The sequence below is a fragment of the Aotus nancymaae genome, unplaced genomic scaffold (genome assembly GCF_030222135.1).
Source record: "Aotus nancymaae isolate 86718 unplaced genomic scaffold, 86718_ANA_hifiasm-v0.15.2.pri h1tg000002l, whole genome shotgun sequence".
NCBI classification, from domain to species: domain Eukaryota; kingdom Metazoa; phylum Chordata; class Mammalia; order Primates; family Aotidae; genus Aotus; species Aotus nancymaae.
The window spans coordinates 14,451,356-14,465,119 of NW_026988413.1; the positions used below are offsets into that span (position 1 = coordinate 14,451,356).

The 13,764-nt window shown below is 50.8% G+C and overlaps 2 protein-coding genes across 3 annotated transcripts in view; one reads left to right on the top strand and one right to left on the bottom strand.

Annotated features, from left to right (window-relative positions):
- FAM131B (family with sequence similarity 131 member B) overlaps positions 1-3,751 on the top strand; it is a 31,699-nt gene extending 27,948 nt beyond the window's left edge. For both annotated transcript variants that reach the window (XM_012447542.3, XM_012447541.3), the window contains exon 7: positions 168-3,751. In XM_012447542.3, coding sequence (XP_012302965.2) covers positions 168-640 — 473 coding nt within the window. In that variant the 3' untranslated portion in view covers positions 641-3,751. The remainder of the gene's footprint in view (positions 1-167) is intronic.
- The window catches only part of CLCN1 (chloride voltage-gated channel 1), a 37,977-nt gene continuing 27,470 nt past the window's right edge, over positions 3,258-13,764 (bottom strand). The window contains exons 17-23 of the mRNA XM_064372582.1: positions 11,247-11,488; positions 10,764-10,875; positions 10,341-10,420; positions 10,054-10,092; positions 6,584-6,688; positions 6,407-6,493; positions 3,258-5,495 (exon numbers count right to left, since the gene is read on the bottom strand). Of these exons, the coding sequence (XP_064228652.1) occupies positions 5,124-5,495; positions 6,407-6,493; positions 6,584-6,688; positions 10,054-10,092; positions 10,341-10,420; positions 10,764-10,875; positions 11,247-11,488 (1,037 nt within the window). The 3' untranslated portion in view covers positions 3,258-5,123. The remainder of the gene's footprint in view (positions 5,496-6,406; positions 6,494-6,583; positions 6,689-10,053; positions 10,093-10,340; positions 10,421-10,763; positions 10,876-11,246; positions 11,489-13,764) is intronic.

Here is a 13,764-nt window from a genome sequence, read left to right on the forward strand (position 1 = left end):
TTCCTTGTTCATCTCGGCTTTCCCATTGTCCTCCCTACTCCCTGTGCCCTCCGTGTCTGACTCCGGGTTCTCTGTGCCATCTCTTAGCAGTCTCTTGTGCTGTCTGTGTTGTTGTTCCTGCCGTTGACATTCTGTGGCTCCACCGACCTCCACGATTCTTTTTACAGATGCCCTGGCTCAAGCCCCCATGGATGGATGGCCTCACTCCTACGTGTCCCAGGGCATGTACTGTCTGGGGTCGTCAGATGCCTGGGAAGCCAGCGACCAGTCCCTCATTGCCTCTCCCGCCACAGGATCCTATCTTGGGCCTGCATTTGATGACTCACAGCCCAGCTTGCATGAAATGGGACCTTCCCAACCGGCTTCGGGCTACTCTGCTCCGGAGCCTCCACCTTTGCTGGGGGGAGACACTGACTGGGCTCCAGGGGTGGGTGCAGTGGACCTGGCCAGCGGCCCTGCTGAGGAGGAGAAGAGGCCGTTGGCCCCTGAGGAGGAAGAGGATGCGGGATGCCGGGACCTGGAGTCACTCTCCCCACGAGAAGACCCTGAGATGTCTACCGCGCTCAGCCGAAAGGTGTCTGACGTCACATCCTCAGGCGTGCAGTCCTTTGACGAGGAGGAAGGCGAGGCCAACAACTAGCTTCCTCCCCCGACGCCCTGCCTTCCACTCCCACCTGAGGGCCATGGCTGCGGCCCATACACTCCCTTCCCCCAGCAGTACAGCTGAAACCGGGCAGACCACAGCGGGGAACCCAGGAGCTTCCAGTCCTCTCCCGGAAATGGAGGACCAGGATGGGATTTTATCCAGGCTTACATTCTAGAAACCCACACGTCTGGGAACTGAGACCCGGGCGGCTAGATGGCCGTGAGCTTGGTGTGGCTGTGGAGAAGGACCTGGGCTGTGGGCTTCTGGGTCTGTGCCGACAAAGCCTCCAGTATATGCACCCTGAGGACAGGGGCAGCCCAGCCGTGCTCAAGACTGGATCTCAGTTCTTCACTCCCTGATTTCGTCTTCCAGGAGCCGTGACTGTGCTGTCTGAATGCCTCCTTTCTCCATTTCACTCTTGCTTTTCCCGACTCTGTTTTCTCTGGCTGTGGCCCCAGCTCATCCCTACTGAGAACAGACCTCAGGGGCTGTTGGACATGGCTGAACAGGCGCAGGGGAGGCTGCCTGAAGGGCACGTCCACTTGGAGGGTGGAGAGGCTGCCTCAGCAGGTCATTTGGCTTCTGAGATCTGGAATCAAGGAGGAGGTGGATGCGGCAGCTGAGATTTACAGGGGGCACAGACGTGATTCTTTCCATCGAGGCCTGCCTGGAGACAAGCGAGTCACTGAGGAGACCAAGAACAAACACAGCCACTTGCTCTGGGATCTTGAATATCCCATGGCTGAAAGGAGGATCCTAAGGATCTGGGAAAAGACCCAGCCCGGGCTGGCTGCTCCAGCTCTTGCTTCCCTTTCAGCTTTCTTCCATCTCTACTCTGGGAGCCCAGCCCTGAGGAGGGTGGGGGGACATCTGTCTTGGATACAACGACGCAGGATGCAGGTGTCCCCAGCAGCGGGGAAAGCATGAAAGCTGTCTCTCCTACCCACCCCTATCCTCTGGAGCTGTTTACACTTTTCTCTTTGCCTTTTCTACATTTTTATAACTTCTTGGGCACTCAGGGTTGAGTGGGGTGGAGGGAGGAGTCTGGTGCTGTCACTCTCTTGGCCAGGCGGGGTTGTGGCTGAGGGCCAGGGTGGGCACTCGGCACCTTCTGCCCCTTCTTCAGCTCCTCCCAGGACTCACAAACAGCCTCACAGCTGTCCTTCCTGCCTCCCCCGGCCTCCTACCGGAGGAAGAGGAAAAAGCGGATTCTTCCTTCCAGGATGGTGTATGGTGAGGCACAAGCTTGCCCTCCCACACTTGGCATCCATGCTGGTGGGCACTGAGCAGCCTGTGTGCCCCAGCACTTCTGTAAGAGCACAGGCAGAGGACGGGCAGAGCGAAGCAGCAGCGCTGTGGGGCTGGAGAGCACTTGGCCCTGCCACTGCCAGGATGGCCCCTCCCCAGCCCTTGGCACAGCAGAGTTTGGGTAGGAGCGAGGCCTAAGAGGTTCACTGCCCTACTTCCTTCTTTCCTCATGCCCTTCTAGCTCCAGCTCCCAGGCCTTGTGTCCCACCACCTCTGTTGGGGGTCCCACTACTTGCATCCTCTGCTGGAAGGGAGCACTGGTGTCCCCTCCCAGCCCTGGGCACAAATGTCGCCCTCACCCCCAGGCCCCAGAACTTATTATTTTGAAATGAGGAGGTTGAGAGTTGGGGTGTTTCCATCCATCTATGATCCTGTCCTGCCATGAAGTTCACACTCTCTTACACACTCTCCTGGGATGCAAGCAGGGCAGGAGGTCCCTTGTCTATCCTGAGGTTGGTTTTTGGAGGAAACATGGGCGTAGGCAAGGTGAGCCAAAGCAGGTGCAGTCACCTAACCGAATGCTGCCTGCACAGGGGAAGAGACCTCTTGTGCTTGCGAATGTATGCTGACTCCGTGTCCCAGGACCTCATTTTCAGGAGCTCTGAGAGGTGGTCTAGCATGCCAGCCCTGGCAGCTGTTCTTTACCGGTCTCCTGCTGCAGGCTCTGGGGTTTTGCATGTTCAACCTTCCTTCCACGGGGTCCCTGGTTCCCCACCTTCTGCAATCCTCGCTATTCCCACATCACCTCTTCCTCTCATCTCATTCTCCCAGTGCCCATATTATCCCCCCAGACCACAGTGGACATCTCACCCAGTGAATGCGTTCATTCATTACAGTTCCTTCTCGCTCAGGCCCGGGGGAGTTAGGAAAGGTAGACCACAGCAGCTTTCTTTCCTCCTTCCCTTTCCCAAGGAAGCCAAATGGTCCCTGACAAAAGATGACTAAAGGTCTGAAGGATACATGAGCAGGGGCTTGGTGTCCCCAGGGTGCTGGCAGATCGCTGCAGACTGGAAGTCAGGTGGGGGTCTGCCTTCTGCAAGGAGCTCCCACCCGCTCTGAAGAGGGAGGAGACTGAGGAGCTGACCTGGGACCATCTTAGGACTCTTCTGGTGCTGGGGGCAGGGTGCATGGGGGTTGCTTATCGCCTATTTCGGGGTGGGGGGGCATGTGCAGGAAGAGGCTGTTGTGGGGTGGGAAAGGGTTGCTTTTCCTCTGGGGTTAAGGCTGTGCAGCACGTTTTACAGCAGTCCCGGAACAGGGCTGTTTTTATATTCTTGTGAATGAAACTGCTCTTGCTAAATGATTTTCTTTTTTTTTTTTTTGGGGGGGGGGTGCACATTCATTTACAATTGACTTTATTAAATGAAAATCCAAATCTTCCATTCCTCCCCCTCCATTGTCCCCTCCACCCCCACACACCTTCCTTCTTGTCCTGGTTTGAAGAGGGGATCTTGGGGAATGAGTTCACTATCTTCTCCCCGACCTCACCTTTACATCCCACACACCATATTCCAGGTCTGGGAAATACCCATTTTTATGGCCAGTCTTAGCATGTTTTCTTAATGTGACATTCCCACCCCAGGCCCAAGAGAGATTCTATGACATATATTACAGAGAGAATTCTATATCAATATATATAAATATTATAGATTATGTACACAAGGGCATGGGCTCAATGCCCACTGCCAGTTCCCCACCCAGGCTTCAGTGTCTCTCTTGGCCTGGGGAATGGGAGGGATGTGATGCTGGAGAAGGCTACAGGCTGTGTTCAATGACACTAAACAGAACGTGGTGGCATCCTCTGACTATGAGTGTCTTATTTGGGGGATGGAGGAGACTGGGAACAGGGGAGGTAAAGGAGGAGAATGTCGGAGGGGGGCACAATGGCAGAATTAAGGCAGACGGGATGGCAGGGTGGGGGAGAAAAGCCTTGGGTATGGAGCAAGGGTTTGGGGATGCTCACAGCACCTGGCCTCCCTTTCTAGAGAAAGCATGCTGATGGAGCACACAGCCAGGCTTCCTGCTGCTGATCTGGGGAGGGTGAAGATGTAACTGTCCCAAGTGTGGGTGGCACTCCAGAGCCCTGCCATCTTGACACTCAACTCCTAACTCTCCAACCCTAGGACAGGCATCTGAAGAACTAGTCTAAGAGGGGGCTGGTGTCTGAGTGACCCAGTGACCTAGCTGCTCTGAGCCCTGATTCTTGGCAGGAGAGGCCCTGGCTAGAGCAGCTCCAGGGCAGAGCTGACCTTTGGCAGGAGAGTCAGTAACTACAGTGGAGAGAGGGAGGATGCGTTTCCTAGGGAGTAACCTGGACACTGGTGGCCAAGGAAGCTGTGCTGTGGAATAGAAGGGTTTTCTGCCAGAGGGAGTCAGCAGACACCCTGGGGGCATGACTGCTGGGCAACAGGGCACCTGCTTCTTTCGCACAGAGCCTTCAGCGACCTTTTCTTCCAGGCTGCTGCCCCGATAGTCTTTTTCTCTGCATCTCACTGCTTGAAGCAGGGGACAACGGAGGGGGAATGCGGGTGGCCTTTCATTGCCCTAGTAACGGCCCGGCCTGGAGACAGGCAGTGGGAGCCAGGGAGGGGTCAGAGGCAGATTGCAGGAGCGGGAGCGGATGTGGGCCAGCGCAGGGCTCCAAGAGAAGCGGCTGTGGCTGGCCTGGAGGCAAGTTCTGGGGTAGTCAGTGCCTGAGGCCACTAGATGGTCCCATCCCCTCCTCCAGTATGGCACTTGCAGGGCCACAGTCATTCTGGGCCTCCCGTTACCCCACCTCTTGGAGACCCTGAAGCACAGGTAGCAAGGTGCTGGGACAAGAGCACTGGGGAATTGTTGGGGGTGGGGAGGCAGAGAGAGGCAGGGTATTCCTTACCTGCACACCAGGAACACTCAGGAAGCCCCATGGAATATCAGGGGCCCTTCGCTAAGGTTGGGGCCACCTGCCTGGCTGGGAATGGGGAGAACAGTCGAAATAATTGACCAAGGCTCTTCCCTGCCTAAATGCTGATTCCTCCTTTAAGACTATCACTATCACATTAAAAAAATTCCTGGAAGAGGCCACGACATGGGCATAACCTTTCCAAATTCAGGACGTACCCTGTCCCACATAAGTCCACCCTCAGGCTGGGCCTCTCGACAGTCTTTATAAGGAGGTCATGGGAGGGGATCAAAGGATCAGTTCATCCTCATCCTCCTCGTCCGTGGATCGCAGGCTGGGGCCCTGCAAGATGTCGGCCAGTTCCTCTTCCAGCCCTGGACTCTCCACCAGCTCCAGCTCCTCCAGCTCACCCTCTGCCTTGCCTGGGGCCAGGGAGAGAGGGGGGTCTGGGGAGGGAGATGGCACAGGGGTCTCTGGGGAGGCAGCAGTCACTTCCCCTGCTCCAGTGTCCGCAGGCCCGTTCTCAGGCAGGTTCCAGTTCTCTGCAGAAGGTGAAGGTCCCCCGGGACTCTTTCGAGTTGTAGTTGTGTTCCGGAAGCTGGCAAGGGGAGGGCGGAGCTGCACCCCAGACTTGGTGTGCCCCTCAATGGCCTTCTGTAGCTGAGGAGCAGTGGGAAAGGAAGAGAGGGTAAAAAGTTGGAAAAAGAAAAAAGGAGGGCAGTGAGAGACAGAAAAAAACAGATACGATGAAAGGAAAAAAGAACAGGAAAGATACAGAGTGGCAAAAGGGGGAGAAACAAAGAAACGACAAGGAACAATCAGAGAAAGAAGAGAGAAAAAGGACAAGAAAAGGGGCATGACAAAAAGATCCTCCTGCCCAACTCAGACCCTTGGGTGACCTCTTCCTTCCTAGTGACCACCTGCAGCCACATCCCCCCACTGCCCTGTTTCCACAGCTTTCCCCAAAGCTCATCCCTGAGAAACTGTGACTCATGCCTGGAACCCCCATCTCAAACTCACACTATCTACGGAAGATCACATGGGCCCCATCTGGGGTGGAGAATTCCATTCCCTTCAGGGCTGTAGCCATAACAGGCTTTGTAGTCTCCTCTACCTCAGCTGGCTGCTCCTTCTCCCCACTCCAATCTCTACATAAGAAATAGAGAGGGGAGCCGGCACAGCGGCTCATGCCTGTAATCCCAGCACTTTGGGAGGCCGAGGCAGGCTGATCACCTGAAGTCAGGAGTTCAAGACCAGCCTGCCCAGCATGGCGAAACCCCCTATCTACTAAAAATAGAAAAAATTAGCCGGGCGTGGTGGCACATGCCTGTAATCCCAACTACTCGGGAGGCTGAGGCAGGAGAATCGCTTGAACCTGGGAGGCGGAGATTGCAGTGAGCTGAGATCACACAACTGCACTCCAGCCTGGGCGACAAGAGTGGAAAAAAAGAAATAGGGGAATCTGAGCGGACTTTTGAGATGCTAATATCCCTTTATCCCTGCTGCATCCCCTTATCCTGTGCCCAGCCTGGCCTCCCCACTGCTGCTCAAATGGGACACATCGTGATTACCTCCTCCAGGGCCAGGACGCCCCTGAGCTTCCCCATGCTGGTCACGTAAGCGAGGTGGAGGCCGAGGAGTGAGAACAGGGTGTGAGTCTGAATGCGAAGAGCACAGGTCAGCGCATGTTCCTTGCCCCACAGCTCCCTGCCCTCCCTGCAGCCCTGAGCAGTCAGCAAAGGACTTGCCTTGTGCAGGGTTGTCTGCTCCACCAGCTGGAAGGGAGACTGGTCAATACAGCAGGAATCAAAACAGACAGGCTGGCTCAGCTGCTCCTGCTCCCAGGCCTCAATCTGTCAGCCAGAAGAGGAAGGTCACCAAAATCACAGAGCCTCCTGTCACCCCAGATACCTGATTCTGACCCCAAATGGCCCTCCTAGCCCCTGCCCAGAATCTGAAAACATGCAAGGACTGATCACAGATCCCCCAGATCAGAGGCCTTCCTCCTTCTCCCCAGGTGACAGAGCATCTCCGGCCTTCCTCATCAGGCCCCCAGCCCACCCTGCACCCCCAGGTACCCAGAACATCCCCCCATCTTCTAGGCCCCAACTCTCCCATCCCCTGGTGTCCCAAACATTTGTGATTTCCAACCTCTTTCCCATCTATTTTCTACGACTCCTAGATGATGTGGGGCTTCAATCAAACCAGACTGCTTTCTGCTCTTCAGACATGCCTTCCCCCGCTTTGTCTTTATGTTCTGACCATCTGGAGTTCCTTTACCAGCCCTTCCCTGTCCCCTGACTCTCCCATTCAGACGTGTTTCTCCCCTTTTAAAATTCCCATAGTACTTGCTGGTCTTTCCTTTTCAGAAATGACATTGGCCATGCTCCCTGCTGTACTGGCATTTGTCTTACTTTTACCTAATAGGCGGGAACTTATTGAGTGTTATGTGGTATCGACTGCTGTATATTGTGAAGAAACTAGCACATCACCTCTCATGCAGGGAATCATGGTGAGTACTTGTTGAAATTGAAGAGCTATACTGGACCTCTTGGCACTTAGTTGACTTGAGCAAAGCCAGTTTTTGTTTTTGCCTATGACAAAAGGCACAAAGGCCAGCCATCCCCTTGACTTTAGATACGCACACCAAAATTCCCAATAGTCCCAATAATCCATTACATCTCTGGCTCTCATACGTGTTTCTAAAATTTTCTAAAATCTCTTTTCAGTCAGTACCCTCTGAACGATCTAGAACTCTATTCTCCTATTTGTCCAAATCTACACCTTTCAAACTTCAGAGAATGTCACCAAATGCCATTATGTAGGTTTAGGATCCAGAGTGTGGTCCATAGTGATGCTCACTCCACCTGTCCTGTCCTGGTATTTCTGGATGACAATCACGCCTCCTCTATACTCTCATCTTCCTGAGTAATGGATTACACAGGGTTACATAGCATAGGATGGACGACCACTTAGCAGGTGTGTTGTAGAGAAGATTTAGGTACAGGATGGGGGCTAGACCTTGCCAACCATAGTTCGGTCCATTCTGTTCTCTTGGTCCTTTCTGTGGTCATCTGTGGCCTTATGTTCCGTTTTTGCCTTTCCTTATCAATGAGGCAATACTTTCAGTGAACGATTATCAAGTATATCCTCTTTGCCAAGCATTTTTCTAATTGCCTTAAATGTTTTAGCTTAATCTTCTCCAATAATGCTATCATTATCTTCATTTTACAGATGAGGAAACAGAGGTAAGTCATTTGCCCAGGATTGTACAGACAGTTGTTTGTATCTCTGGAATACAAACAGCAGTCAAGATTAGAAGCCTAGCTCCACTAGTTTTTTGCCCAAGGGATACAGGACGTTGCTGTTGAGGCTGATGTGTTCCACTACTTGAATAAACGCAGTCCCAGTTAGAAACAGAGCTGTGTGTGTACTCCAGAGGATGCAGAATAAAGAAATCCTAGCAGGAACTTCTGGCAACATATAATCTAATCTTTCAACATTCCCGTACTGCACCCATACTGTTTTTAGGTCAATATCAACATCTTGATCTTGTCAAGGGTGTCATCTGGTCTGAAAATTGTGTTCAAAATATCCTGAATTTTGACTCCTATTGTATCTTATCCCTCTAAAATGTCTCTCAATGAATCACATGGGAGTTGGTAGCTCCTTAAAGTCTTCCTTGAAAAAGACATAAGCTAGAAATGATGGTCTACCTTCTTTTTATTCCTAGCTGCACTTTATTTCCGGTGGTCATTAAATAACCACACTGATCAACTAGCTGGTTTTCTCTCTGGTGCATTGAAAAAAAAACCCAGGAAAACTTATTATTATTGATTTTAGCAATCTAACAAAATACTCCTTAATTGCAATTTTGGCCTTTCTGATTCCTGCTTGTGGGCAGAAGGAATAGTATTTCTTTTTCCTCTGTGATCATCTATTTGACTTTTCCACAAGTCATTTATCAGAAGTGTGTGTGTTTTGAAGGGTGGGGAAGGTTTCCTTTCTCTCTTGTCGCTCACAACACCCTCCTCCAACCCGGTAATGCTTTTCATTGTCAGCACATATTTATTCTGGATATCTAATAAGATGTTTATTTAAAAATAATATCTGCTGTTCTTTTTTTTTTTGTCAGCTTCATACTTTACAAGCTTTACATTTTCAGCCTTTGCAGCAAACTGTGCATTCTTCTACCATATGGAATAGTTGCCAATGGATTTTCTTTGTTGTTCCTCCATAACCCCTCAGCATGTTCTGATCTGGACTGTTCAGCTGCCTGCTTCCAATCACTATTCCACATTCCGTTCCCTCCTCACAACAAAGCACATTCAGAATGCTGGATTTTTCTTTCTTGGAGATTTGATAACTGCCTCTTTTAGGAAAATAGGCATTTGTCTGCCCCCATGAGGTACCGTGGTCATTATTTTCTTCCTTTTTCAGTTCTTCCCAGTAGCAATGCCTAGCATTTTCCAGTTGTTCACTGTCTCACAGCCCTGATCAATCCAGCACAGTAACCTCCACTAGGAGTAGATTTCCCCATTTTAGTTTTATTTTTTTGAGGCAGAATCTGGCTCTGTCACCCAGGCTGGAGTGCAATGATGTGATCTTGGCTCACTGCAACCTCTGCCTCCTGGATTCAAGTGATTTTCATGCCTCAGCCTCCCAAGTAGCTGAGATTACAGGCACCCGCCACCATGCCCAGCTAATTTTTTGTATTTTTATTAGAAATGGGGTTTACCACGTTGGCCAGGATGGTCCTGAACTCTTGACTTCAGGTGATCTGCCTGCCTCGGCCTCCCAAAGTGCTGGGATTACAGGCGTGAGCCACCGCACCCAGTCTCCCATTTTACTTTTGATGTTTTTCTTCCATCTTGCCGTTTTAGTGCCAGCCTCCTGGTGCCATTTTACCTCCATTAAAGCTTTGCCTGATCCAGAAAGTCTATAATCTCTAAAACGTCTGGGGCTCATCTTAGCATCATGGCCCCATTTACTCATGGAGGCTCAATGCTTTCCTCTTCTGCAATGACTGTATCCCTCTGAGAACACCTCCATGTCCCGTCACACACTCATTACTCTCTCCATAATCATCCTTATTTCTATCCTCTCAAAATACTTCCCGTTCTATTTCATGACAACACAATAAAGAAGGTAGAAACAAATTCGCAAAATCTTCATTTGGCAGAACAATCCACCCCAGGTTTCGGTTTCCCTTACTCACCTCTTCAGGTGACATGTAATCCACTAAATCTGTGGAATCCTAGAGAAGAAAGACATAGGTCCAAGTTATTTCCCTTTTCTTCCCATGGTAGCTATGGGTCCCAATGAAACAATAGCTCTCTCTCCCTGGGCAGGACCAACGATGCCTCCCTTCTATCAACCCTTCCATATGAGCAAATTTCTCCTCTTTGGTGGGGTCTCTGCCTTCCTGATTTAAGAACCATGGGTTTCTCACTCTTCAAGGGCAGCCTCCCTTTCCCCTGTATCATCAAACACATCTCCTCTCACCTGGGTTGCTTTCTTCTTTGTGTGGCGAGCTCTGCCCAGGAAGCAGCGAAGTAGGGACTGGAAGATGGAGGGTCTTTGACCTGAGAGGAGTGGTGAGTGGATGGAAATGGGCACAAAGCAACATGAAATGGGAAATGGCCAGCGCCCCGCCCCCTGCCCCCTGCAAGGTGCCTGACATTTTCCCTCCAAAGAGGTGCACTTCCCAGGTACCTTACCCTCTCTTCTACCCTCCTAAATCACCCTCTGCTCCCACTCCCTGGGACAGTAACAAGGAAAATTTATGAATCAGAATCCCTCCCTCCCTCAATCCCCCAGCCTCACCCCCCCCCACCTCCCATAGGAGTTGCATGCAGGTCAAGATAAGTCCAAGTGACCAGAAAGAACCCACAGGCTGAGCTGAAGTGCATGAGGGAAGAGTGTCACCTGCAGGCTCTGGTGCTTCCGGCTGCTGTTTGTGGCCAGGCAAAGGCCCATTGGGCTCTTCTGGGGACAGAGGGGTAGTAGCAGAGGGGTGGGGAGGACGGGAAGGAGGCAGCTGTAAGGAAGAGTAAGGAGTCTCAGCCTGTTGGGAGCAGAGACTGCCTGGGGCTTCACTGTCTTCACCAGTCGGTGCATGTTCTGGGAAAGCGAACTCTATTCTTCCCCCAGTTCATAAATTCCTATATCCCTTTGAATTGTCGAGGATACACCATCATCTGTAACCTTATCTTCTTTAGTCCCTGGATCCAGGGACACTGGTCTGTTTGGAACCTGATCCAGAATTTCTGGCTTTCTCAGTTAACAGCCTCTCCCCTCCCTCTTTCCACTACTTTCAGGGAAACTACACCTGTCCCAGCCCAGCCCAGCCGACACCTTTCCCTTTGCTCCTCATCTGTCCTGCTCCCTGGCCCTTCCCGGCACGGTCACCTCGCTCTTCCCAGAGAAGTCTTCGTCTTCATCCTCATCCACAAAGGCGAACGACTCGGGCCGGCCTGGAGGCGCGCCGGGGAGCCCTTCCCCAGCCAGCCGCGCCTTCCCGTCGTAAGGCAGCTCGGACAACTTCCGCGCCATCTCCTGGGCCGCGCGCAGCCTGCGCTCAGGACACAGGTGGCGCTGCAGGAGGGCCTGCAGTTCCGACCGCTCCACCGAGCCCAGCAGGATCATGGAATCTGGGGGAAGTCCACGCCCTGCCTGAGCGCCCCCTCCAAGCCCTCCTGCACCACCGCGCTCCGCACCCCGAGAAGAACAAGAGAAGCGCCCCCTACCACGTCCCTACATCTTTCTCAGCTTCCTATAAACTCAGTTTAAGAATCCTCCAAGACTAACCTCGCTCAATCCCTTTTATTTCATCCATTTAGCAGGTACAGGGCCAATTGGTAGAGCACTGATTGGGCTAATTTGCACTTATTTTGATGAGGTCTTATATAGACTTCGGATAGGTGAGCTGACAATTAAGTAGGCTAATCAATGCTGTCCACATAAAAAGAAATATGAGAAGCCATTCAAATAAGCTGAGATGTGAAGACGCTTTGTTAGAAGTCTGTAAGCAATACAAACATTATCTCTCTACCTGGAAGAAGGGAAACAAGGCAACTCTCCCTCTTGTATCTGACATTTTATCACTTAAAAAACCTGAGCCAGGTGCGGTGACTCACGCCTGTAATCCCAGCATTTTGGGAGGCCTAGGCGGGTGGATCGCCTGAGGTCAGGAGTTCGAGACCAGCCTTGGCCAACATGGTGAAACCCCAACTCTACTAAAAATACAAAAATTAGCTGGGGGTGGTGGCAGGTGCCTGTAATCACAACTACTCTGGAGGCTGAGGCAAGAGAATCGATTGAACCCAGGGGGGTGAGCTAAGATTGTACCATTGCACTCCAGCCTGGGCAACAAGAGCAAAACTCTGTCTCAAAAACAAAACAAAACAAAAGAAAAAAAAAACAACTTGGATCCTGCTAGGATAAAAACAAAATGCCTACTTTTCCTGAAAAGGTCTTCATATGATTATAGAAATTCTGCTACTGTAATTAACATTTTTATTAAGTTTTAAGGCCATGACATTGAAGCAGTGCTCCAGAGATGAATTTTGCTGTTAGGTCTCAGTCATTATTATGAAAACCTTATGCCTGATTTGTTGGCTGTATCCCTGCTCTAATAAAGAGCCTCTGCTGTAGAACTTGGAAGGTATCTGAGATTTGGGGAAATATTTGAATTAATCTGAGAAATTTGGATATTCTGATTATCAGAAATCAGAACTAACAATTTTTTTTTTTTTACACAGAGTCTCACTCCGTCACCAGGCGTCAGGCTGGAGTGCAGTGGCGCGACCTCGGCTCACTGCAACCTCCGCCTCCCAGGTTCAAGCAATTCTCCTGCCTCAGCCTCCCGAGCAGCTGGGACTACGGGCGCGCGCCACCATGCCCAACTAATTTTTTTGTATTTTTAGTAGAGACGGGGTTTCACCATGTTGGCCAGGATGGTCTCGATCTCTTGATCTCGTGATTCACCCACCTTGGCCTCCCAAAGTGCTGGGATTACAGGTGTGAGCCACCGCGCCCGGCCAGAACTAAAAATCTTAATAGCTCCAAATGGCCTTCCATAATTTTTCTTTATTACACTAATTCAAACACTAGGCAAGTATTCATTTACTATCTAGCAGATACCTATAACAAGACATCCTGTGTATGTAGAATTTATAGCCTCTATTCTCAAGGAATACCCACCTAGTGAGGAAGACAAGGCATGGATATATAAACCACAATAAAAAATCATACAAAGGAGGATGAAGTGTCAAAGGATGGTGAAGGCAGAGAAATGTGCAATTATTATTTACTAAAAGCCATTCATTCACTTCTCCATATGAAACAGTTCCGGCTGGGCACAGTGGCTCATGCCTGTAATCCCAGCACTTTGGGGAGGCCGAGATGGGTGGATCACCCGAGGTCAGGAGTTCGAAACCAGCCTGGTCAACGTGGTGAAACCTGTCTCTACTAAAAATACAAAATTAGCAGGGCGTGGCGGTGTTCTCCTGTAATCCCAGCTACTCAGGAGGCTGAGGCCAGAGAATTGCTTAGAACCCAGGAGACAGAGGTTGCAGTGAGCTGAGATTGTGCCATTGCACTCCAACCTGGGCGACAGAGTGAGACTCTGTCACTAAAAAAAAAAAGAAAGAAAGAAAAAAAGAAACAGTTCCAACTCTTCCATAAGTTGGGCATTAAAAAACAGGGACGACTTAGTTAAGCATCAAAGGGAACCATGTAAGAAGCTATGGGATTTACATTAATAGTCGTTATTCATAGATTCCCTATTTGTGAATTCAGCTACTCACTAAAACATGTTTGTAACCCAAAGCCAATAGTAGAGGTGCTTTCGCTGTAATTCGCAGACATGCATAGAGCAACAAAGATTTTGAGTTGCACGATGCCCTTGTTCCCAGCTGAAGCTGAA